At 35.4% G+C, this 26,126-nt stretch overlaps 1 protein-coding gene across 4 annotated transcripts in view; it reads left to right on the forward strand.

Moving 5' to 3' along the window:
* Positions 1-19,731, forward strand: part of CCDC82 (coiled-coil domain containing 82) — a 36,545-nt gene extending 16,814 nt beyond the window's left edge. For 3 of the 4 annotated variants that reach the window (XM_032295708.1, XM_032295709.1, XM_032295710.1), the window contains exons 5-8: positions 1,583-1,707; positions 7,621-7,791; positions 13,342-13,527; positions 18,772-19,731. In XM_032295708.1, the coding sequence (XP_032151599.1) occupies positions 1,583-1,707; positions 7,621-7,791; positions 13,342-13,527; positions 18,772-18,837 (548 nt within the window). In that variant the 3' untranslated portion in view covers positions 18,838-19,731. Of the gene's footprint in view, positions 1-1,582; positions 1,708-7,620; positions 7,792-13,341; positions 13,528-13,888; positions 17,235-18,771 lie in introns of those variants that run through there. The other variant, XM_032295711.1, reaches the window with a different exon arrangement.
* The last annotated feature ends 6,395 nt before the right edge of the window (positions 19,732-26,126 follow it).

A 26,126-nucleotide genomic window follows, 5' to 3' on the forward strand; every position in this document is an offset into this window, starting at 1 on the left:
TAGATAGTTAACAGTGGATTTTACAGTGTAACACATAAAACAGCAGAGTGTATTAATACTCATGTGCCAAACCAGCCTCCCAGAGCTGTGAATTTCACTAAAAGTTCCTTGCTTTTTTCTGCTTTTGTGCCTTTGCCCATGCTTTTCTTCTTAGAAAATAATCCCTTTTTGTCCCAGATGTTTTAGGTGAGTATAAAAACATTTCTACTATGAAACTATCCATGACCCATTCACATAATATTTGTTATTCTTATTTGTGCCACCATCATCCTGATTATGGTGGTACTCATGGTACTCATTTATATGCACTTCTCATATTGTATTGAAAATGCGTTTTCAATACGAAAATACCATCATCCTGAGTATGGTTCTATTCATGTATATGCACTTTACATATTGTATTGAAAATGTATTTTTGCTTTCTTCCCTTATCATAGTGTGGGAGCAAATTTATATATATATTCATAGGAATCTAATAGTGCAGGAATCTAATATTTCTTAAGTCGCTGTCATATCCCCAGCACTCTGCTGTTTTATGTGTTATATATTCCTGCACTCATGTTACTTAAAGTCTAATGGGAGAGACAGACAATAAATGAGTAAGCATAATATAATATGATTTCAACGAGTGATTAGTTGTTATAAAAAAGAATAAAATAGGGTAAGAAGATAGAGAATAAGGGAAGGTAAAGTTTATGTTGTATGTTAGTTCGAGTGGTCAAAGAAGGCCTCTCAGGAGGTAACTTTTAACAGAAACCTGAATGATGCAGAGGGAGTAAGTAATATGTAGATTACTTGCTTAGCAGAGGGCAAAGGAAGTGCTAAGGCCTTTAGAAAGGAGTAAGTTTGGTGTGTTCAAGAGCAACTAGAAGGCCTGTGTGGCTGGAATGGAATGAGATAGGAGAGAGGGAGGAAAGAGGAGCTCGGAGAAGTAGGCTGAGGACAGAAGCCATGGTAAGGTGTTTGTAAGCCATGGTAAGGTGTTTGAATTTGTGATGATTTTAAGAAATATGATAAATTCATTAGCTAAATTAATTAATAAAACTTCCAGTAAGTCAGGAAAATAAAGCTTGAATTCATACTGTGACACATATATAGCGTATATACTGTGAGCCAAATCAGGAAGGCAGTAATGAGTGTAGCATGCTAAAGAAGAGTGAGAAAAAGGCCTAGCCAGAAAAGAGCATTCTGATTTGTTCACACAATGAGTTACCGTGGAATCAGTAGAATAAAATCAGTTGCAGATGACCTTGAAAGTCTACTCAGAAGTTTGAGCTTTATCTGGAATTCAGGGGCTAATCCATGTCAGTTTTGTATAAGAGAATAAAAAATAATTTGGCAAGCTTTTTCATCTGGCTTTTTTTGTTATCAGAAAATAATGTTAAAGCTTGTTTTATACTTATAAGGAGAACTATAGAGTCCTTACTCTGTTTTTTCTTAATGTTCTGATGGAATTATTTTTTTAATATTTTTTCCTAATTTAAAATGTTCCCAACAAAGTCGGGAAGAAATTTTTAAGTATTAAATTGTTTAAATATTTCTTATTAACAAAATGATTTTTTGTTATTTATCCCTTGAACAGATGGCAAGAGGCAAAAATCATATGCAAAAGATATGCTCACATCTCTTCATTATTTGGATAACCGCTTTGTTCAACCTCGTCTAGAGAGTTTGGTATCTAGAAGTCGTTGGAAAGAACAATATAAGGTATACAGTTTGTTTTTGAATCTCTGCTTGGGGGTTGGGGCAGCAGACCTCTCAGGATTTAAAATCTAGACTGAATAATCTTCTAAAATACTGGCATTTCTTTGTTTAATAATCAGCTTATTATTTCTCACATCTTCTAAAAGCTATTATTGTTTTAATCATTCACATTAACTATATCCAATAATTAAATGGTTCAAAATGACGAATTTCTTTAGAACATCTCCAGGGCTTAGCCCATCTTTTAAAATTAGATCATCTCACAGGGTGTTGTTACATCAGAAGAGATAGTTCCATAGCCAAAGAAATTTGAGAATCAGTGGATTTAATGTAATCTGGTTTCTTTACTGGAAGACTTTTCCCGAGCATTATATGTGAATTTATACTGTAAATATTCAAAGGGGGATATAGAATGCAATACTTCCTAAATTTGTGTTTTAGTCTATGAAGCTCTGTTTTATGAAACACCTGTTTACCTCTTAATGATGCTTGACTTCCATAACACATTGTTTGGCCTAGATAGTGTTTGGCATCTTTTCATTACTTTAAGATCGCATAATTCTACCAATTTGGAGAAAAACCTTTTTAATTTATAAGATTTGCCACATTTTGTTTCATGTACTAGGTATCTATTTTATGATCTCTAATAGCAGAGGATGTACTATATGATTTGTAAGGGTTTTCTCCCCACTACTTCTAACATTCTATATTCTAATGATTAACAAGATAAAAAAAATGAAAAGATAATCAAAGTTTAAGTTATTTAAAATCCTTTTAGCACTTAAATCACTAGTTCCTGTACCTCATTTATGACAAGAGATTCGGTTCCATCCAAGGCTTTTCAGCCTTGTTGAATTATGTGGTGATAAATTAGTCATAGATTAGGTTTAAAAGACAATGTAGGATTACAGGAAGAATTAAAAGACTTTAAGTTGGAGGATGGCTTGAGTTTAGGGCTATCTTTTTGGCTTTTGATAAATTTAACCTCTCTGACCCCATTTCTTCTTCATAGGTGGCAAATATTTATCTACTTGCCACCTATGAAATACTGTATCTACTTACTTTCTTTGAAGATAAAGTACAAGCACGGCTTTTAGAACGTGGCATAAATACTGTTTTATTTAATAGAAAAATATAGCATATACAAGCATACCTTGTTTTATTGCATTCCACATTACTGCACTTTGCATATAATTTGTTTTTTTGAGATTGAAAGTTTTGGCAATTCCCCATGGAACAAGTCTGTTGATACTATTTTTCTAACACCATGTGCTTATTCGTCTCTGTCACAATTTGGTAATTATTGCAGTATTTCATACTTTTCCATTATTACATATTTTATGATGATCTGTGATCAGTCATCTTTGATGTTACTATTATACTTGTTTGGGGGTGCAACAAACCATGCCTACATGACAGTGAACTTAATTGATAAATGTGTGTGCTCACCGCTCCATCAACTGGCTGTTTTCCCATATCTCTTCCTCTCCTCAGGCATTCTTATTCCTTAAGACCCAACAGTAATGAAATTAGGTTGATTAATAACCCTAAAATTGCTTCTGATTATTCAAGTGAAAGGAAGAGTTGCATGCCTCTCACTTTAAATCAAAAGTGAGGAATGATTAAGCTTTTTGAAGAAAGCATGTGAAAAGCTCACTTAGGCTGAAATGTAAGCCTCTTGTGTCAGACAGCCAAGTTGTAAATGCAAAGGAAAGTTCTTGAAGGAAATTAAAAGCAATACACAAATGATTGAAACAGCCTTACTGCTGATATGGAGAACATTTTAGTGGTATGGATGGAAGATCAAACTAGCAACAACATTCTTGCAAGCTAAAGACGAATCCAGAGCAAGGCATTAATTTTTTACTTCTGTGAATACTCGGTGATGTGAGGAAACCTCAAATACAAAAATTAGCTGGGCTTGGTGGTATACTCCTGTAGTCCCACCTACTCAGAAGGCTGAGGCAGGAGAATTGCTTGAACCTGAGAGGCGGAGGTTGCAGTGAGTCAAGATCACGCCATGGCACTCCAGCCTGGCGCCTGGCAACAGAGCGAGACTCTGTCTCAAAAAAACCAAAAATAAATAAAAATAAATATAAAACTTGAAAGTCAAAATTACTCCTTGATCCATGGGCTACAGAATGGATGTGTTGGAAGGTATTAAAATGACATTAATCTCCTTGTAAATCTCCATCAAAACTCTTGGGTGATCAGGTGCACTGTCAATGAGCAACAATATTTTGAAAAGATGTTTTTTTACTGAGTAGTAGGTCTTAACAATGGTCTTAAAATAGTAAACTATGCTGTAAACAGATTTGTCATTCAGGTTTTGTTGTTCCATTTATAGTGCACAAGCAGAGTCAGTTTAGCATAATTCTTAAAGGGCCCATTTACCTAGGAATGGTAAATGAGCATTAGCTTCAACTTAGATCACCAGCTGCATTAGCCCCTAACAAGACAGTCAGCCTGTCCTTTGTATTTTTAGTATAAACAGGGTTTCACCATGTTGGCCAGGATGATCTCAATCTCTTGACCTTGTGATCCGCCTACCTCAGCCTCCTAAAGTGCTGTGATTACAGGCGTGAGCCACCGTGTCTGGCCTTCAAGTTTTATTATGTAAGAAATAAATTCCAGGCCAGGTGCAATGGCTCACATTTGTAATCCCAGCATTTTGGGTGGCCAAGGCAGTGGATCACCTGAGGTCAGGAGTTCAAGATCAGTTTGGCCAACATGGTGAAACCCCATCTCTACTAAAAATACAAAAAGTAACCAAGTGTCATGATGTACACCTGTAATTCCAGCTATTGGGGAGGGTGAGGCAGGAGAATCGCTTGAACCTGGGAGGCAGAGGTTGCCGTGAGCCAAGATCACATCACTGCACAAGAGTGTGGGTGACAGAGCAAGACTCCATCTCAAAAAAAAACAAAAGAAATGTATTTCATTGTAGCTGCCATAGACTGTGATTCTTCTGATGGATCTAGGCAAAGTAAATTAAAAACCTTCTGGAAAGTGTTCATCATTCTAGATGCCATCAAGGGCGTTTATGATTGATGGAAGAAGGTAAAATATCAACATTAAGAAGAGTTTGAAAGAATTTGATTCCAACCCTCCTGGATGACTTGAAGGAGTTCAGGACTTCAGTGGAGGAAGTAACTACAGATAAAACTGAAGTAGCAAGACAACTAGAAGTGAAACAAAGATGTGACTGGTTTGCTGCAATCTCATGATAAAAGTTGAATGGGTGAGGAGTTGCTTCTTATAGATAAGCAAAGAACATGATTTCTTGAGATGGAAACTACCCCGAGGGAAGGAAAGATGCTACAAACATTGTTGAAATTTCAACAGTGGATTTAGGATATGGTTGTTAGAGCATTGTCAGGGCTTGAGAGGATTGACTCCGATTTTGAAAGAAGTTCTGCATAACATACAATCAAACACCATTGCATGCTACAGAGAAATCATTCATGAAAGGAAGAGTCAATGGATGCAACACACTTTATTGTTGTCTTATTTTAAGAATGCATGCAACAAAATTTCTTGCCTTATTTTAAGAAATTGCCACAGCCACCCCAGCCTACAGCAACTAGCTCCTTATCAGTCAGTAGCCATCCTACTGAGGCAAAACACTATCAGCAAAAAGATGCCTACTCACTGGAGTTTCAGATGACTGTTAGCATTCTTTAGACCTAAAGTACTTTTTAATTTACAATAGCTTAAATTACATACATTTTAGACATAACGCTGTTGCATACTTAATAGACTACAGCATGGTGTAAACAACTTTTATGTGTACCAGGAAACCAGAAAATTTGTGTTACACATTATCAGTATATTTACTTTATTGTGGTGATCTGGAACGAAATATGCAATATCTCTGAGGTATACCTGTACCATATTTATAGATTATTTAACTTTAGCCAAGTGGTCTACAAGTAAACTAAAATATTTTATTATCTTCAAAGTAACCCCATGTGGAAGACACCATTTTTGGAGAGAATAGACAGGTCTCACTCTGTGGCCCAGGCTGGACTTGAACTTCTGGGCTCAAGATCTTTCCACCTCAGCCTCCTGAGTTTCTGGGACTATAGGCGTGTGCCACTGTGGCCAGCTAGAGGGCACTATTTTTTTTTTTTTTTGAGACGGAGTTTCACTCATGTTACCCAGGCTAGAGTGCAATGGCGCGATCTCGGCTCACCGCAACCTCCGCCTCCTGGGTTCAGGCAATTCTCCTGCCTCAGCCTCCTGAGTAGCTGGGATTACAGGCACGCACCACCATGCCTAATTTTTTGTATTTTTAGTAGAGACGGGGTTTCACCATGTTGACCAGGATGGTCTCGATCTCTTGACCTCGTGATCCACCCGCCTCGGCCTCCCAAAATGCTGGGATTACAGGCTTGAGCCACCGCGCCCGGCCCAGGGCACTATTATTTCCCCTCTTTTAGAGATGAGAAAACTGTCTCAGAAAAATAAAGTAACATAAGGTTCCACTGTTAATAATTAGACGGGCTTGTATTAAACTGAGAGTCACTCAGACTCCAAAACCCATGCCAATATGCCATATTATGTTTTACCATATTGTGGTGGGTACTACTGAATTTGGTTAATCTGATATTGGAATAATAACTGTAGGATACCAAAAAATATTAGCTGAAAAATGGAGACATAGATGATTCAGTAAGATCTTAATAGGATAAGCTAGGTTATGCTACAGAAGATAAAGAATATGACAAACAAACCAAATAAACCAACAATAAAATCTCAATGGCTTAACCCATCAAAGTTTATTTTCACTAAACTATTTCACTATTTTCAGTGTTAGTCATCAGGGGTGCTTTGCTGATTGTAGTCACGCAGGGAAATGAGCTGATAGAGCTCCATAAAGGTTTCATCTTACCATGTGTTTCCATGGAGTACAGAAGAAGCAAGAAAGGAAGGTGGCTAGTTACCTATTCGGTCTGAATTTCAGCCTGTAAGTAATACATGTCATAAAGTGCCATCAAGTATGAGAAATATGAAAAGTTGACCCCCTGAAAATGTGGTATTGAATCATATAAAAGGAAACTGTCAGTATATTGGATACTTAATTAGCATCAGCTGGTAGAGGATATGAATGTGGTTTAGTAACCATGCTAATATGCTCATTGTGTGCAGTTCAAATATTGTATTAAAACCTAGTCTACACTACCACTTAGAATACTAGTATTTAGCACAGGCCTAGAACATAAGCAGAAATTCTCAGGCACAAGTAACTAATAATGAAGCTTATTTATAAATGCCAAGTATCTTCTCTTACTTATTGATAACTGAGCTATTAAACGGTCCATATAAATACTGGACACATGGCAATCCTAGTGTCAACTTGTGTTTTCCACAGGACTATAGTAAGTTATCATAGGAGGATTGAATTATTTCTGGAACTTTTTTTGTGTGGAAAATACATAATTCATACAATGGAAAGTGAATGTGATTTTTTTTCTGAAGTTTTAACTGGCCTACTTGAATTATTTTTCTTATATCATTCTACATTTTTGCTGCTTCTATTTTTAACTAACACCTCATTAACATTAACTAGAGATGAGAAATGGAAAAGAAGTAAATTAAAATCTATCAAGGTTGCTACACTACTTAGTAGCTGCACTACTTAGTTGCAGCTGCAAAAGTGTAAGAGATATGAAACTAGTTTTTTCCTAGTCTGGTTTGTTTTCATGTAATAGCCAAGATTATAAATTGTTTTGTTTAAAAATATCTTGTAAAATACCTACTATGTGCTCAATATTAAAGTAAGAAATGCCAGGGTGTTTTCCTCTTATATCTCTTTGCACTGTGATTCTTAAGATGTTTTAATTTGGTTAGATTCTTACTCTTATTCTTATTTTTTATCTTTTAAACTTTTTTGTATTTTTTTATTGCTTTCAGGAGCGGGTAGAAAATTATTCTAATGTAAGCATTCATTTGAAGAATCCTGAAAACTGTTCCTGCCAGGCTTGTGGACTGCATCGCCACTGTAGATATTCAGTGCAATTATCAGGAAAGTTATATAACACCAGGACCATGGAAATAGATGATTTCATGTCACATGATAAACAGGTATTTTCTTCCCTCTAATTTTAATTTTCAGTGTTTAGGAATTTTTAGTTCATAAACTTCCACAAATAACCCTAAGTATCCTAAGGAGAATTTGACTCAAGTAGAAACATTTTTGGCATATAATTCACCAAATTGGCACTCCACAAGTAAATAATGTAAGATAGCTGTTCATCTAATATGAGAGAATTAAAAAAAACACTGTGCTTCAACTAGCCTCTTTTAGAAGTATGTCAGAGTCTAGAGCAACCACCACATACTTAAGATGCTATTAATTTTGTATGAATAGAAAAAACTGAAGAGTAAGTATTTTTTCGACAAGAACATAGCAGTATAATGTGAAATGATAAAAAGTGCAGATGCTGACAACTTCTATTTATTTTTTCAATATTTGTAAGATTGCTGCATTTACAAATGCAAAAATTACATTTATAAATGCAAAAAATATTGAGAGCTTTTTCTGGTGACTTTACATATCCATGGAGAAGGTGTATGTTTAGGGAGGAAGAGACCCAAAGTTGTCTCTGAATCCTCCTAGTCAATTATTAAGATGGAAATTTGATATTTATCTGAATTCTTCTATTAAACTGGGTAGTATGATTTCTCAGTACTATTGAGTGGTAGGTGACCAGTTTCCTCTGAGAGATCTGGTTGCAAGAATTACTTAGAAAGGTTTTATGGGGATAATGAATTCAAAATTGATCTGTAATGTTTTGTTTGATATGTTACTATATAAATATGAATATATATATATATTTAAGTCATATGTAAATTTCTCCATTGTTTAAAAACTGATCTATGACTTTTTATGAGCGAAGATATCTGGAATCCTAGCGAAAGTGATTTAAAATACATTTGGGACCATTTTCTGTTATGTAGATTAAATACATTGCTTTATTCTTAGTCTTTGCTGTCTATAGCTAATCCTGAAGAGGACAGTAGAGTAAGAAAATCACCTGTAGAGCTCTGACATTCCTGTGAAGATTCTATATAAAATAGTATTCAAATATTTAAAAAGCAAAGAATAAACTGAAAGCATGAACTAAAAGCAAAGAACATTAATGTTACTAGCCACATAAGAGAAAACTATAAAAGTTAACAAATATATGGGAAAATACTTATTCTGCATGTAAAGGTATACAATTAAAACTACTCTATGATGCCAGTTGATAACTCTTAAAGTGGCAAAGTATTTTCAAATCAAATGATAAAATGCGATGCTATCAAGGTTGCATTGAAACTAGTAAGTTCATGGAAAGTAAGACTCCTAGAGGAGGCCGGGCGTGCTGACTCATTCCTGTAATCCCAGCACTTTGGGAGGTGGAAGCGGGTGGATTACATGAGGTCGGGAGTTCGAGATCAGCCTGACCAACATGGAGAAACCCCGTCTCTACAAAAAATTAGCCAGGTGTGATGACACATGCCTGTAATCCCAGCTACTTGGGAGGCTGAGGTAGAAGAATTGCTTGAACCCAGGAGGCAGAGGTTGCAGTGAGATAAGATTGCACCATTGCACTCCAGCCTGGGCAGCAAGAGTGAAATTCTGTCTCAAAAAAAACACTTCTAGAGGAAAAAAGAGGTGATATATATCTTTTAAAAATACTAGGTTTTTAGAGCTAAAGTCACAAAGCTATATATTATTTAATGTCTATAAGTTTATCTTTTGCAAAGCAGTTCAGTAAAAAGCAGATGATATAATCATGAAGTTGATTGAAACATTATTTACAATACAAAAAATGGAAATAATCCAAATAAAAATTAGTGATTTAATAGCCTATGGTATAGCAGCAGCATTATGTGGCAGAATTTTTATAATACAATCATTAAATTAAAGTATGAAAGTTAGGAAATAATGCTGGGTTGAAAGTATAATAATAATTACTGTTTGCACTATCTTTACATCTATATAAAATGTGTGTATGCGTATGTAACCATATGTAAACATTAGTTATTATGTTAAGGATGTGATTGAAATTTTTAAATATAAAATTGTTTTTTCACTTTTTCTTTAAAGTGAAGAATAACTTATTAAAATTTATTTTATATCCTGCTTCAGTACAATATAAATGCATATATGTAAAGAAGGAAAAACCAGGAGAGAAAATAAACTAGTTATAATCCAGAGCATTAAAGAGACTGTGCCTAACCCCACACCCATCTTCAAGTTATTTTGAAAACTAATTATTTTGTGTTGCTGCTTGTAGTTATGTAAAATTGAGATTCTTTAAGATTAACTAAAGTTCTTTTTAAGAGTGTAAATAATACTTTTAATGAATTCACTTAGCAGCAAATTGGTTTCATATGAAAACTTTTCTCCTTACTTGAGATTAGCTTATTTAAAAGAAAGGATGCTTTGATGGAAAGTGGAATTATTGGGGGAAGGGTAATTTGGTTACAACAGTATTGATAGGGTACTAAGACGAGAGGGCTAGGACCATCTGAATGTGATAAATTTAGGGACATAGATGAGAAGGAAAGTACCTGGATGAAAGAGAGTTGTGAAATCTGAAAGATAGTTTGGGAAAACTAAAAACATTCTTGGATTTATGTTTAGTTTTGCCTAGAGTCTATCCAGACTCCTTAAGATACTTAGGATCTGGTGGGAAGAAGCAATAATTTTGAGGCAAATGGCATTGTATAATATGTCCATGCAAAAAACAAACAAAAAACCAAACCAAAAGGAAATAGAATCCTTTGGATTGGTATTGTACTATCTTTCTGAAGACCCAGAAACAGAAAACAAACCTTTCCCCAGAAAACTTTACTACTCTTTCCTTGAGAATCTTCTTCTTCATTCTTCTTACTTTAACTTCCATAAGGAGCAGGCTCCTCTGCATATAAATAAGAGCTTAGAGAACTACTTCAAAAAGCTACCTACAGTAGGCTGGATATTACAAAGTCTGCACAGTGCATGTTTCACTATATTTCCTTGCCTCAGTTTGTTATCCAAATTTAATTTACACTCCACATGATAGAGCTAATAAATTAGAAATCAGATTCTTTCTGCTGCTTCTTCTGCTTTAGGAAAATTCAGTGATAGATTTTTAGCTCCATCTCCAGTCTTTAAATATGTACTACTGGTTGGTTCATACTGATAACTGAACTGACTCAGTCTCATATTTATCAGTTCATAGAACTGTGCTTAACCCTGCATAGTCATCATTTATATGTCATCTTGCTTATCTGCTTTGTGAATACTCACTACAGCACTTATTTTTCTACCTATGGTATTTTTATACTAATTTTCTTGTTAGAATAATTTCCTTAATGTACAGAAATTGAACTAGATAATTAGAGTTATTTCTAAATATATTTTTCTGGACATTTAAGGAAATCATTCTAACACCATAGATTGTTACCTGTTTTAGTACTTTATACAAGTTGATTCCTACAGTATAAGCTGTGTTGTACTGTATATTTCAATTCATATAGTAAAGAAATACAGTGGGCTGTAACAATACACTGAAAATAGGCATGGGGTGAGGGTAAGTTCACTTGGAGAAATATTACAGCTATCATATGCATCTACTGTTTTCTGGAAAACTTTAGAATAGTGGTACCCTTCTATATGGGCTCTTACATATAAAATGTGATCAAGTTTTGGGAGTAAATAATGTAAGAATATTTTAAGGTAATTTTGGATTTATAGATCTATATGATGATAAGTAGATGCCAAGAGGGTAGGAATTAGAAATGGAAAGAAGTAAACCGTAATGTTAAATATTTTCAAAGGATACTTTTTTTTACATACAGGAAAAAAAAATGAGACTTTTAAACACCTCTCCTTCCCTCTTGTTTCAACTTAGGAATGCTATACAGATAAATTCCTCTTGTTTTGTGGAAATACAGAATAAATGTGATAGAAATACAAGTCATTTTATCATATGCCTCTACTTCATCTAGAACAGCTGTAGCTGAGTTCTCCCACACAATCTACTTTGATGGCAGAAATGGAGACGCACAGGCTACCCATAAAGTCACTGCAACTTTGTGTTGTCTTTTTACACAAAGTTGGAGGTATTAGCAAGTGAATTGCTGAAATGTCATTTACTACCAGGACTGCTTTGATGATAAGGTTGAATTGGAAAACTTAGTTTTAATAAGCAAGCCATGTACAATAACACCTGTTTACTTCTATGATCTGCAAAGCAGGAAGGTTTTTACAGAGCCATGAAAAGAAATCTGAACATGCTTTTCTTAAACTTTTGAAGATTTGAAGGATTGTAAAATGTCCAAGATACAATTTTCACACACACACACACACACACACACACAAAAAAAAACCACATCAAACCTGACTATTGCTAATTTGTGATATAACTTCTGTTCATTTTTGGAAACATACTCCTGGTTTGTCTTTCATCACTTGTATGTTTCCTTGCAGTGTGGATTCAGGAAATAAGTGTATTGTTCTGTCAGGCAGAACACAAGTTATATAGATAAATATTAAAACTATACCACTTGTACTCATGAAAGCATAACCCATTAGTGAACTTAGTTAGGTATAAACACAAACACATAAGTCAGCAAGAAGTTTACTGTTTCCTTAGGTTACTCCATGAGAATAAAATTGACCATATCATAATGTTGGGAGCCCTTTCTGATGCATTTTCTACAGTGGCTAAAATAATTTAGGTAAAAATATATTTAATTTGGTTAGTGCAATGAGACTGTCTTCCTACTTTAGCTGTAGGTTTATATAACAAATTTTAAAAATTCAAAACATTCTCAAAGATAAAAGTTCTGGTTGTTTGATTTCATAAAAAGAGTGTTCTTAATCATAGAATTATACAAGTCCATATAAACATAGGAATTAAAATGCTTACAGCTGGCTGACAGCAAAATATTGATGTCTTACTCACATACAACACCTTAAAGCAACCAGTATGCCTAAATACAAAGTTATTTTTTAATTTCCATCATTTTTTTGGGAAAAAGAAAAGTATCTGGTAAAAAACTGCCAATACTTAATTTTGGTGTAAGAGTTTGTTTCAGTTTTACATGTCGCTTATAGCTAGAAAATTATTATAATCCAGGCATTTTTAACTCATAAATATAGACTTATAATGCTTTCCATGCTTTTTCTTACCTTGCCCATCTTCTGCCTCACATTACAGCCATTTCTCTCTTTTCCCAAACTTGGCAAACTCTTGTGTTTTCAAGACTTAGTTGAAGCTTTATCAGCTTAGGGACTTTTCTCCTCTCTGGATTGGGCTAAGTGCCCTTCCTCACTAGCATTTTGATAGCATCTTGACACAGCAGTTTTCACATTGTTTTATAACCATTTGTCTTTCTCTCAGAACTGTAGCGCCCTAATACAGGTAATACATCTTTTATTTATGTATCTCTAGTGCCTTGCCCAATATTTGAAACCTCACAGGCGCTCAGTGTTTGACTAGTTGTGTAAGTAAGAGAAGGTAAAGGGATCATTTAAAGATAATAATGCATTTCAATTCCACCACTAAAGAAAATCTGAAAACCAGAAAGGAAATATATTCATTACCATATTATTCACTTCATATGTCAGATAATAATCTTTATTTCTTGATTTAGGTGTTCACTGTTGGCAGAATTTGTGCTGACCGTACCAGAATTTATCATAAACTGAAACATTTTAAATTCAAACTGTACCAGGAATGTTGCTCCATTGCAAAGACAGAAGAAGTTGAAGATGAACAGGTTAAAGAAACAGTGGAAAGAATTTTCAGTCAATCAAAAGAAAGTGGCTGGATTAAGGAGGTAAAGTGAATATGTGAGAATCTCATCATGTCGATTCTGGAGCCTAATTGTGATTAGCAAAAGGAGACAAATGATTAGAAGATAGTGAAATTTAAGAGAATCTCTTTCTTCTCTCCTTTGTATTTTCTCTTCTTCCGCTCATTCCTTTCATGCTTATCACTGTCCTTCTGAATAGATGCCCTGATGTTCTAAGGATTCACTCAGCCCATCAGATAAATTTTAATAAGCATTAATACTTTACTGAAGGACCTCTGTCCTTTCACTTTTATGTATGTATTGCTTACATATATATTAAGTCCCCTGATTTTTTTTTTGACAGAGTATAGGACTCACCTCTGCTTGTCTGCTTCCTATTCTTTAGAACAGTTCTTGTGACCTGAGAGTGAAGAAGCACCTGGTGCCAGTCTGAGGAAAGGATCTCGGCTGCCAGTTCTAATACCACCCACATCCTCTTCTTGAGGACATGGGACTGAGCAGTGAGCACTATAACTGAAGATCGAGGGGAATGCAGAGGTTTCAGGCCACGGCACTGATTTTGACTCCCCCATATCCTATTGATCATTAAATTTGATATCAGGAGTAAAGTGGGGGCTTTGAAGAGTGCACTGGATTCCCGAAGATCTGCTGGCAGCTCATAAGCTCTGGTCTGCTCACAGAGCTTTTAGAATTGTTTATGGTATATGGAAATAATGCTAATATGACTGCAATCTTCTAAAACCAGTCTAGTTACATGAATGTATAAGAGAGAACAAATCGTAGACTTTCAGGCAACTCATCAACATTTAATCTTCAAAAGAAAAAAAAAGCCTGACCTGAGATCCATTGCCTGGGTTATATCATAGGGACATTTGTAAAAAAGGAATATAAAAAATAAAGCAAGAAAGCTTAGAAAACAAACTTATTGGCAGAGGGAAAGAAAAGAGAATAGGAAAGTTTTTAGGACATGTCATGTTTAGTGGAGGTCTCCCAGTCTAGAGAATGACATCATTATTGATTTCCCTTTGACAATTATCCTACCACCACAAACCACCACCCAGTGATCTTGCCTGCCTCCCACATCTTGATCCTTACGTCCTTTCTCTCATTTTATTCTCTTCAGCTTTTTGCCTTTTACTTTGCTTCTACTTCTCCTACTCCAAATGCTTCTCCCCGCTTACCCATACTCGTTCATTTGCCTTAGGAGAGAGCCATCACTTATTCAGTAACTTCCCGTCTTCATTTTCCTAGACAACATTAAATTCTTAAGTGCTTTTATTGATGCCTTTAAGTGTTGCCAACTCTCTAGTAGAATTGCAAAACCTATTGGGGTAGCACAGTTATAAAGAATTGGATACTATATATAGAAAAATCACTGTGCATATACTGTATATGTTATATAATAGTATCATATATGGGGAAGAACACTGAACTTCTTGCAGAAAAAAAGCATTTTCAAATCACATGTCCCAGAGAAAGCTTAACAAGTTTTAGGAAACCAGAAGGGACCTGGAATTTTTAAAAAACATATTCTTTTTTTCATAATATAACACTTGGCTCTCAGGAAAAGAAAGGAGCTTAGCCTTTCTTTTCAAGAAAGCTCAGTGTCACATTATGCATAAAGAATAACGTTTAGCATTAGGTAGGCATTGAAGGTATTTCAAGATTGTGCATATCTAGGACAATATGCACATTTTTTCCACATAAAAATACCAAAGATCTTCTTTTTTTTTTTTTTGAGATTCCTCCATTTAAAAAATTTGTAGGTTTTCTCAAAAGATTTCCTAGAAACCACAGAAGTTTATAGCCAATATAAACCCATTTGCAGCTTTTTGTGCTATGATGAAATTTCAAAATTTGTCAAGTGCTCTAATGTTTCTCATCCCCACTCTGTCTATCCCTCTCACTGTGTGCCTTTGGGTGATAGCACTGCATGTGTTTTGTGATGCGTGCCGCCTTTGGCTACAGTCTGGTAAAGTTACCCTAACCTTTTAGAATGCCTGGGGCTCAGGGTTACCTGAATGCCATCTCCATAGCATTTTCTGCTCGTATTTCCAAATTATGCCAACCCCTTTTTTTGCCTTAGACATACTATTTGCTTCTGTCTTTGTGCCTCTGGCTTGTATTCTACACCTTACTTTTTCCCTTGCCTGCTTCTTCAGCCATTTTACTTTCATTTCCTCAGGATGTCTCAGTCAGCATGTCTTCCCAAAGACATGCCAACTAGACTGACTTCATTCTTCTTGTTCTTCCTTCTAAAGGTTGAACTAGGGTGATCCATTTTTAATGTAATAATACTAAAGGGGTGTAGGAGCAACTTGAGTATAAGAAAAGAACAAATAATAGGAAAATTTTAATAAAACCAAAATACATAATAAACATAATGCATATCTTATTCTGAAGAAGAGTTCAATAACATACTCTAATATGACACCGGCAAAATTCTAATGAATACTGGTTCATTAAGAAGAAAGTGTATATGATGATGGGACCTCATGAGAAGTTGAAGATAGGATTATTGGGATTGGCTGGTGGATGCGTGAACACCAGGTAGTAAAGAAAGCATGTCAATAGAAGTATCAAGTGCCAGTTTGTTCTGTAAATACTGTATGTAAAACTGTTACAAATGGCAGTTGTATGTAAATTTTAAATGTATTGAAGAATAGTTATATGAATAATAATTTAAAATTATAATTAGATATCCCTTGGCTTCCTTAAACACTTGTCATTTCTTTTCTTTCCCTTCCTTTTCAACTTTTTCTCTTTTTTCCCACCCATAAACTGATGCTTCTCAAAACATGGCCCTCAACTATGTCAGAATCACCTATAAGTTTTTGAAAAATGTATAATCCCCTAGCCTCATCCCAGATTTATTGAATGACAAGCCTTGTGGATGTTAAACATCCAATATTTTTAGCACTGGTGATTCTTAAGTAGATAAAAGTTTGAGGGTCGCTGCTAAAACGTACCTGTTAACACTGAATTCTGTCCTCATCCTTTCAGTTTCCTTTGCAAATCATTTCCCTTCTGCAGTTCTAGCTGCTACTTCTGAGTAGACGATTCTAAACTTCTCTTATATTCTGACCTCTTTCCCAGACTTCATTTCCACAATTCTAACTGTTTTCATCAGTAGGTCCATCAGGCATTGTAATACAGTAGTCTTCACTATTAAGACCCAAACCCTCCAAATTTTTAGTAAAGAATTATGAGAGCAGCATCTTTAGGGAGAGAGGATAGCAGAGTAATACTAACTGCAATGTTGTGAGTTTCACTTTCCTTTTCAAGATTTTTATTTTTTTTCTTGCCAAAACTGCATCCCAACCACACCATTTAAATCTCAGAAACAGCATACTCATACAGGTTAAAAATATAGGCTTAAGTATTTGCTTTGCCTCTTACTAGCAGTAGAATTTGGGAGCAAGCTATTTTACTTCTCTAAGCCTAAGTTTTCTCATCTGTAAAATAGCAACTAAAACAGTAATAATGATAAGGGTTTTGATTGTGGAGATTAAATGTGTAATATGTTTTAAGCATTTCGTATATTTCCTAGCTATTAGTAAGTGATCAATTAATCTTAACTGTTAGTTGCAATGAATGCAAGGAGAGGTTTTCCTTCCTCCTAGTTAGTATAGTTGAGATAAATTTTAATTGTCCTAGGTGGGTGTGGTGGTACACAGCTATAGTCCCAGTTACTTGGGAGGCTGAAGTGGTAGAATCACTTGAGTCCAGGAGTTCAAGGCCAGCCCCAGCAAGATAGTGAGACTCTGTCTCTTAAAAAATTTTTTAATTTTTAATTTTCAAAAACAAATTTAATAAATAATAAAGAAGATATGAAGAAAGATAATATGAAAAACATTAAAACATTCAAACTTTTAAATTATAAGTTTCTAATCCTAGAGTACTTTACTTGTATCTAATAAAACCTATCTAAGTACTAGGCCAAAGAAAATTCCTAAGTAGTCCCTAGGATATTTCCCCTTCTATTATGTTCTTCTGTCTTTCCTGAGAAGGAGATCCAGTCAGATATCATAGGATTATAAAAAAGAGTTTCATAGCCTTCAAGGTCTAGAAGGAAAATGCACTTCTCACATTCCCTTCTGTAGGTCCCTGTCACCACAAAAGTCAGGGTCTCTGGGATCCTCTCTCATTTCACTGAGGATAGAAACAGAGTCAAGAAACCAGTATGTCATTAATCCCCTCACCAAAGTAAATACTTTGAACTCTGTATGTCTGAAACTGAAATCATATATCTCTTTCCCTCCCACAAAGAGCCTGCAAAATAACCCTGCCATTATTCTGCTCTATCAACTTTGAAATCTCTAAATCATTCTTGACTCCTCTCTTAACTTGTTCCACCTTGTTCTTTACTCTTCATCTTCATTGCTATCACTCAAATTTGGATCCTCATGACCTAAATTGTTATCATAGATTGATAACTAGTTGCTGAACTATTCTAGAATGAATACTTTACCAGTTCTCTTAAAATACACCTTAGATCAGTTCAGTCTCCTGCTCCAAAACCTTTAGCAATTTTCCATTACCTGTCAAATGATTGTTCAACTCTTTAGCCAGTATTTTATAATTTGTATTCTCTGAATTCAGTCTCTTTGGTTCAGTCTTTTTCCCTCTCTGCTCTCTTAAAATACCCAGGTTGTAGTCAAGTCCCATATTTTCTTGTCATGTCACTGTTTGGTGGTCTATTGTCTTTTACTGAAAACTCTCGCCACCAACTCTTTGCCTACCAAATCTGTTTTCCCAGGACAACTTAAATGCCACTCTTTTGCTGGTTACCTCAACTAACCATGACCTCTCTTCTGAACCTCATGACAGTGTCTGTACCTCTTTTGGCACTTATTACTAATTGTTATTGGTGTATTACTACTGAACTCTATTCTCCTTAGGGGCAGGGAAAGTATCTTTAAAACTTTGTACATAGACAGTCATAGCAGAGCCTTTGATATATATGTTCAACAAACTTTTTATTAAGTTATTGAAGTTACTACATTTCTACTCAAAATATGATAATAGAAAAATTGTAATTTACAACACAGTTAGGAAATTAATAATGTTACTCACTTTGATCTCTTTCCAGTGCTTTTTATGAGTTGGAAATGCTTATTTGAAATTAAGTTTCTGTTTATCATAAAAAGATTTTTGTTCACGATTACCATGAAATGAACTTATCCTAATTGTGTCTGTAGTTTGCAAAGGCCCAGTTTATCTTCATTGCTTTGAGTAAAATAACTAGCTTTTCTATTGTATATACAGAAATATGGTCGACTTGAAGAATATCTCAATTTTGCGGATTACTTTCAAGAAGAGAAGTTTGACTGAATTGTAACACATTTCCATCAGAGAAGATTTTTTAAATTCCTATAAATGTGAAGATCATGATTCTTGTTTTTCTGTATCATGTGATGTATTTATACATTTTATATATATCTTCATGGCAAAATATTTTGTTTAAAACATGGTTATCTTTATTCCTGTGAAATGGCACTCTATAGTCTGATTGAACTTTTATGTGATGTACATAAAACATTATCTTAATAATTTTTAGGTCTGTAAATGTATTTTAAAGTTATATAATCATGGCTTTATAACAGATGACTGTCAACTGAATGAGCTGTCCATGTCCTGCCAGTTTAGTCAAAATATATTGTATTTTAAAAATATATTTAGACTAACATCTACATGTATTTTTGCTGAATTCCTGTCCAGACGTGTTTATTATCCTTTTACAGTATTAAGTGATTTTCACTAACATATTTTTTACTGCTATCATCAAATCAGTGGGCCATGGAAGAAACTTCAATATATCATTCAGTTCAATCCCCTGGCTTCAGAAACAGATTGTTGCATATCCATTCTAAGTAGAGGAATGATTTTTTCCTTTTCTAGAAAGTTTCTCTTTCAAACATATTTCCGGTCTCCAGAGAGTCTTTCAACCTTCACATTCAGGAACAATTTTATGTAAATTTTCATGTTTTATAATGTTGATGCTTTTTTTCTATTCAATTTTGTCTATATGTTAATGATTAAGATGTTTTTTATTTATTTTTAGCCATAGCTTTTTCCATGTAAGTATATATGTTAGGGTCAGAACTGCTGAGAGATAAATACAGCCAAAAACACTTTAAAAGCATATTTTAGTATCTGCATTGCTTTGCACATCTAAATTTTGCCAAAAAGTAATAAAGTAAAATGGTCTCTGAGTGAACAAATGAACCCTGTCTATTCTATATTTTTAATTCTTAAAAGTGGTATTGTAGTAGGATCTATTCTACTATGGAACTTTAGATACCTTTTTCTTAATGGAAGTGTTGATTGAACTTGGATTCATCTATTACATGACTCATGGCATGGACTGCCATGTACATATCTATAAAAAGCTACATTAAGCCCATATATAGAAATTAGTTAATATTTTCTACAATTCATTTCCTGAAATTATCCATATTATTATTGTAAATAAATGTGGTGGAAAAAACTCACAATGTGGTGACAGTACTGATGCTGATGTTTAATGTTTAATGAGGAGTACATACCTTTTTCATACGTTGTGAAATGGAAATTTCACATAATCTGTATTTTTTTTTTTTAGATGGAGGTTCGCTCTTGACGCCCAGGCTGGAGTGCCATGGTGTGATCTGGACCCACTGCAACCTCCACCTCCAGGGTTCAAGCAATTCTCCCACCTCAGATTCCTGAGTAGCTGGGATTACAGGCATGTGCCACCACACCTGGCTAATTTTGTATTTCTTAGCAGAGACGGGGTTTCACCATGTTGGCCAGGCTGGTCTCGAACTCCTGACCTCAGGTGATCCACTCATCTTGGCTTCCCAAAGTGCTGGAATTACAGGTGTGAGCCACCCCACCCGGCCTACATATCTGTATTCTTATTCATATTTCCCTGGCACATGGCAAAATAATTCTTAACTAAATTCTAGGGGAAAAAATAAAACCGTAATTGAAAGGTGAAGATGAAGGCACAGCATCTGCAAAGAAGCAAGGCAGAGTTAGAAGTGATAGTCACGGAGGAAGAGTAAAAGATCACAAATGATTTATAAAAAGGAAGCCCAGAGGAAATGAAAAATAATGATCTCTAAAGTATCTCCGATGACCTAGAGGCATCACTTCTCATATGGGATATTACAGACAAGCTTGAGATGGCTAAAGAGTAAAAGATCTTAAAATGTTGTCTATTACTTTTAATAGCATGAAGTTAATTTGTAAATTAAGGCACTAATAATTCCAAGGACTTATGTGGATCAGGCATCTTGTTGACTTGAAGCACCTTTCCTATTGGAACAGCTGACTGTTGATCATAAAATGCTTATAGGTAGTTTTTCTGATGTCTAAGATCATTGCAACCAAGCATGCTACTTCAGTAGGAATTTGGAGAATACAAAAGGCTCTTAGGTCATAGTAACATCAAAAGAATGGCAAAAAGGCTGTTAGGAAGTGAGAGTTAACATGTATTAGGGGGCCAAAAGCAAGTAGTTAATAAGAAAATGGAAATGTTAAAAAAAATAGAATTAACCTTTACAGGTATTATGACATATTATTTTATCATCTTCATCAATATCATTGATCCAATAACAACACAAAAACAGCTTTTAGGCTCATTCATTTCACATATCATTTTACATGACTCTAAAGTTTTATATTTGGCCATTTATTACTATAGTGTTAGGTGCTTTAGTGTTAGGTAGCTATCGATAGACATGATGAGGAAGACAGAAATGGACAAGTAAATGGGAAGTAATTCTAGAAAGAAATCACTGGGCTATTCAGAATTGTTAGGGTTATAAAGAGAGAACAAAACCATGAAACAGGAAAAACAAGGGAAAAGAAGTGTTTATTGTATAGGCAGTTGGGCGCAAATTGGCCATATTTCCTGACTTGTCTGCATATATTCAAATGAGTAGATCTATGGCAGTATTCATTCCTAGGAGTTATTATAGGGCTTACTTAGACTCCAGAGTGTCCACTGAGGGACAGTTGCATCCTCTGAGCTGCTTTGAGCTACTTTGGAGATGGTTTGGCTCCCCCATAACTCCTTTCATACTTGCTATTGAGGCAGCCAGACTAGTGATTAAGGTGGAAGTCATGTCTTTTTTTTTTTTCTTTAACTTTTATTTTAACTTCCAGGGTATATGTGCAGGATGTGTAGGTTTGTTACATAGGTAAATGTGTGCCCTAGCGGTTTGCTACACAGATCATCCCATCACCTAGGTTTTAAGCCCAGCATCCATTAGCTATTCTTCCTAATGCTCTCCCTCCCACCACCCAACCACCAACAGGCTCCAGTGTGTGTTGTTCCCCACCGTGTGTCCATTTGTTCTCATTATTCAGCTCCCACTTATAAGTGAGATTATGCAATGTTTGGTTTTCAGTTCCTGCATTAGTTTGCTGAGGATAATGGCTTCCAGCTCCATCCATGTCCCTGTAAAGGCCATGATCTCATTACTTTGTATGGCTGCATAGTATTCCATGGTATATATGTACCACTTTATCTTTATCCAGTTTATCATTGATGGGCATTTAGGTTGATTCCATGTCTTTGCTATTGTGAATATTGCTGCAATGAACATATGTGTGCACATATCATTATAATAGAATGATTTATATTCCTTTGAGTATATACCCAGTAATGGGATTTCTGGGTCAAATGGTATTTCTGCCTCTAGGTCTTTGAGGAATCACCACACTGTCTTCCACAATGATTGAACTAATTTATACTCTCACCAGCAGTGTAAAAGCATTCCTTTTTTTTTTTTTTTTGACTTAATTAATAGCCATTCTGACTGACATGAAATGGTATCTCATTGTGGTTTGGATTTGCATTTCTCTCATGATCAGTGATGTTGAGCTTTTTCCATATGTTTCTTGGCTGCATAAATGTCTTATTTTGAGGAATGTCTGTTCTTGTCATTTGCTCACTTTTTAATGGGTTTCTTTTATTCTTGTAAATTTATTTAAGTTCCTCGTAGACTCTGGCTATTAGACCTTTGTCACATAAATAGATTGCAAAAATTTTCTCCCATTCTGTAGGTTGTCTGCTCACTCTGATGACAGTTTCTTTTGCTGTGCAGAAGCTCTTTAGTTAATTAGATGCCATTTGTCAATTTTTGCTTTTGTTTCAGCTGCTTTTGGTGTTTTCATTATGAAATCTTTGCCCATGCCTATGTCCTGAATGATATTGCCTAGATTTTCTTCTATGGTTTTTATAGTTTGGGGTTTTACATTTAAGTCTTTAATCCATCTTGAGTTCACCACTGCCATTCAATATAGTATTGGAAGTTCTGGCCAGGGCGATCAGGCAAGAGAAAGAAATCAAGAGTATTCAAATAGGAAGAGAAGAAGTCAGATTATCTTTGTTTGGAAATGACATGATGCTATGTCTAGAAAACCCCATTGTCTCAGCCCAAGAGCTTCTTAAGCTGATAAGCAATTTAAGCAAAGTCTCAGAATACAAAATCAGTGTGCAAAGATTGCCAGCATTCCTATACACCAACAATAGGCAAGCAGACAGCCAAATCATGAATGGATTCCCATTCACAATTGCTACAAAAAGAATCAAATACTTTGGAATACACCTAACAAGGGAAGTGAAGGACCTCTTCAAGGAGAACTACAAACTACTGCTCAAAGAAATCAGAGAGGATACAAATGGAATCCATGCTCATGGATAGGAAGAATTAATATTGTGAAAATGGCCATAATGCCCAAAGTAATTTATAGATTCAATGCTATTCCCACTAAACTACCACTGACATTCTTCACAGAATTAGAAGAAAAACCATTTTAAAATTCACATGGAACCAAAAAAGAGCCTGAATAGCCAAAATGATCCTAAGCAAAAAGAACAAGTCTGGAGACATCATGCTACCCAACTTCAAACTATACTACAAGGCTACATAAACAAAACAGCATGATACTGGTACAAGAACAGACACATAGACTAATGGAACACAATACAGAACTCAGAAATACGACCACACACCTACAGCCATCTGATCTTCAACAAACCTGACAAATACACCCAAGTGAGGAAGAGTTCCCAACTAAATAAATTACGTTGGGTGAACTGGCTAGCCATATGCAGAAAATTGAAACTGGACCCATTCCTTACCCCATGAAGTCAGTCTTGAATTAGAGTTCTGGTCTGTTACTTCCTAGTTATATGAACTAGAACAAGTACTTTAGTTTTCTTGAGCCTTTTTCTCACTTATAAGTGGGATTATAGTATCTCTCAGGATTGCTTGTGGATTAAGAGGAATAATATATGAGAAGTGTTGTGCCTATAACAGTAATTTTTAAATTGCAACTGATGAGAACAGAAATGAAGATGTTGATGACAATGAGATCAACCTGAAATTAAATGTCTATTTAAGGGTAAATGTGTACGAAAAAAATGACACTGCAGAGAAGTATCCTACACCAGTGGAATATAGTATGAATATTAAATTCCTGCTTCACATTTTTTATTTTTATTTTTTTGAGATTGAGTCTTACTCTGTTGCCCAGGCTGGAGTGCAATGGTACCATCTAGGCTAACTGCAACCTCTGCCTCCTGGGTTCAAGCTACTCTCCTGCCTTGGCCCCCCCACATAGCTGGGATTACAGGCATGCACCACTACACCCGGCTAATTTTGTATTTTTAGTAGAGACAGGGTTTCACCATGTTGGTCAGGCTGATCTTGAACTCCCGACCTCAGGTGATCTGTCTCTGCCTCCCAAAGTGCTGGGATTACAGGCGTGAGCCACCATGCCCAGTCCACAATTTCTTAAGATATGTCCATGTCTAGCAGAGTAGTTCAAGTTTACATCCTTTAGGAATAGCTTATTTGACTAAGGACTGCATGTTATTAATCAAATCCCATGTTCCTGAAGGGCTATAGAGTGAATAAAATGGTTTCAGTTTAAATATTACATGTTTCTTTTATGCTGAGTGTAAAAAATCCATAATAGTAGAAAGCAGATATTATCTGATGAAGACAACATTTTAAAACTAAACTTTTACAAATAAAATGTTTAAAACTCTCTTTAATGACACCTCATGACAGTTCTCCATTCAAATTCTGCTTTTCTAACAAATATATATTTCTGCTTTTCTCATGAGTAATGAGGAACTTAGGCTTGGAAGGAATAGACAGAGGTATGTTCCAATGGAAAGTTTAAAAGTTATATTGCATCTGAGGTTATTTGTCCCCATTTCCAAGCTGACAGGATTGGTGAAAATAAAATGGACTAAAGTAAGCTAGCCTATAGGAAGTAAATTGCAATAAATCCATTATTAAGATGTTTGCCTTGATTTTTGCCCATTTATTTCTATCCATAGCTCATTTTGATACAGGACCATATTAATGAAATGCCAGAGTTTGTTTAAACGATTGAAGGTTTATTGTTTGAGATTTCAAATCCAAATGACTGCCAAATTAGAATACCTAGAATATTTTTAGTCCTGACTCTTGCAGTATTGTGCTCACCTTAATATATTCTCAATAACTGATAACAACAAGCAGAATCCACAATAAGGTTGGATTTGTTTTTATTTTTTTTATTTTTTGAGACAGAGTCTTGCTCTGTTTCCCAGGCTGGAGTGCAATAGTGTGATCTCAGCTCACTGCAATTTCTGCCTCTGGGGTTCAAACAATTCTCCTGCCTCAGCCTCCTGAGTAGCTGGGATTATAGATACATGCCACTACACCCAGCTAATTTTTGTATTTTTAGTAGAGATGGGGTTTCATCATGTTGACCAGGCCAGTCTCAAACTCTTGACCTCAGGTGATCCACCCACCTCGGCAGATCCCTGAGGATCCCCAAAGTGCTGGGATTATAGGTGTGAGCCACCGTGCCTGGCCAAGATTAGATATTTTAAAGATTGGATCTCTTGAAGAGGGGACAGTGGTCTGTGTGAGATCTATTTGGTTTCTGTTATTGAACTTGAAACTCAAAGCCAGGTACATTAGTGGCAAGTACCTGTAGTTCGAGCTACTCAAGAGGCTCAAGTGGGAGGATCACTGGAGCCCAGGAGTTCAAGTCCAGCCTGGGCAACATAACAAAACCCCATTTTAAAAAAAAAGAAAGAAAAAGCTTCTGGAAACTCAGCTGCTACACATTGACTTTCCTCATTGTACATATGCACCAAATAGCTAAGGATACCTCAGGTCTTATGTTTGGTTTGTCACAGGCAATCAGGCATTGTCAAAAAAAAAACCCCTTTTTTTTTTCTAGAACTGGTATCGATAATTATATCATCCTCATAAAATATTCTGTTTATCCCAACTGATTTGCCTGTAATCACCCAGACTCACTTATCCAGAGACACGCAAACAGGCAGGCAGGTAGATGAACGCTACACCTGCCTGCCCTTTAGGAGCTAGCTAACAGTGTGATTTCCTCTCGTCTCCACCTGCAACCCTCTCCGCCGTCAACACACACGTTCATATCTTCCTAATTCTATTAATGAACATTTCCTCGGTTGCTCACACAGCTCGCACTACGGTGCTCCATAGTGTCATTTACAACATATTGAAAAATGAAAATGATATCCTCAGGGGGGCGTAATGTAGGGTTGAAAGGGAAAACACGTTCCTGGCCCGGAATTTCTTAAA

Source organism: Sapajus apella, unplaced genomic scaffold (genome assembly GCF_009761245.1).
Source record: "Sapajus apella isolate SASKATOON/1434 unplaced genomic scaffold, GSC_monkey_1.0 scaffold34, whole genome shotgun sequence".
NCBI lineage: Eukaryota > Metazoa > Chordata > Mammalia > Primates > Cebidae > Sapajus > Sapajus apella.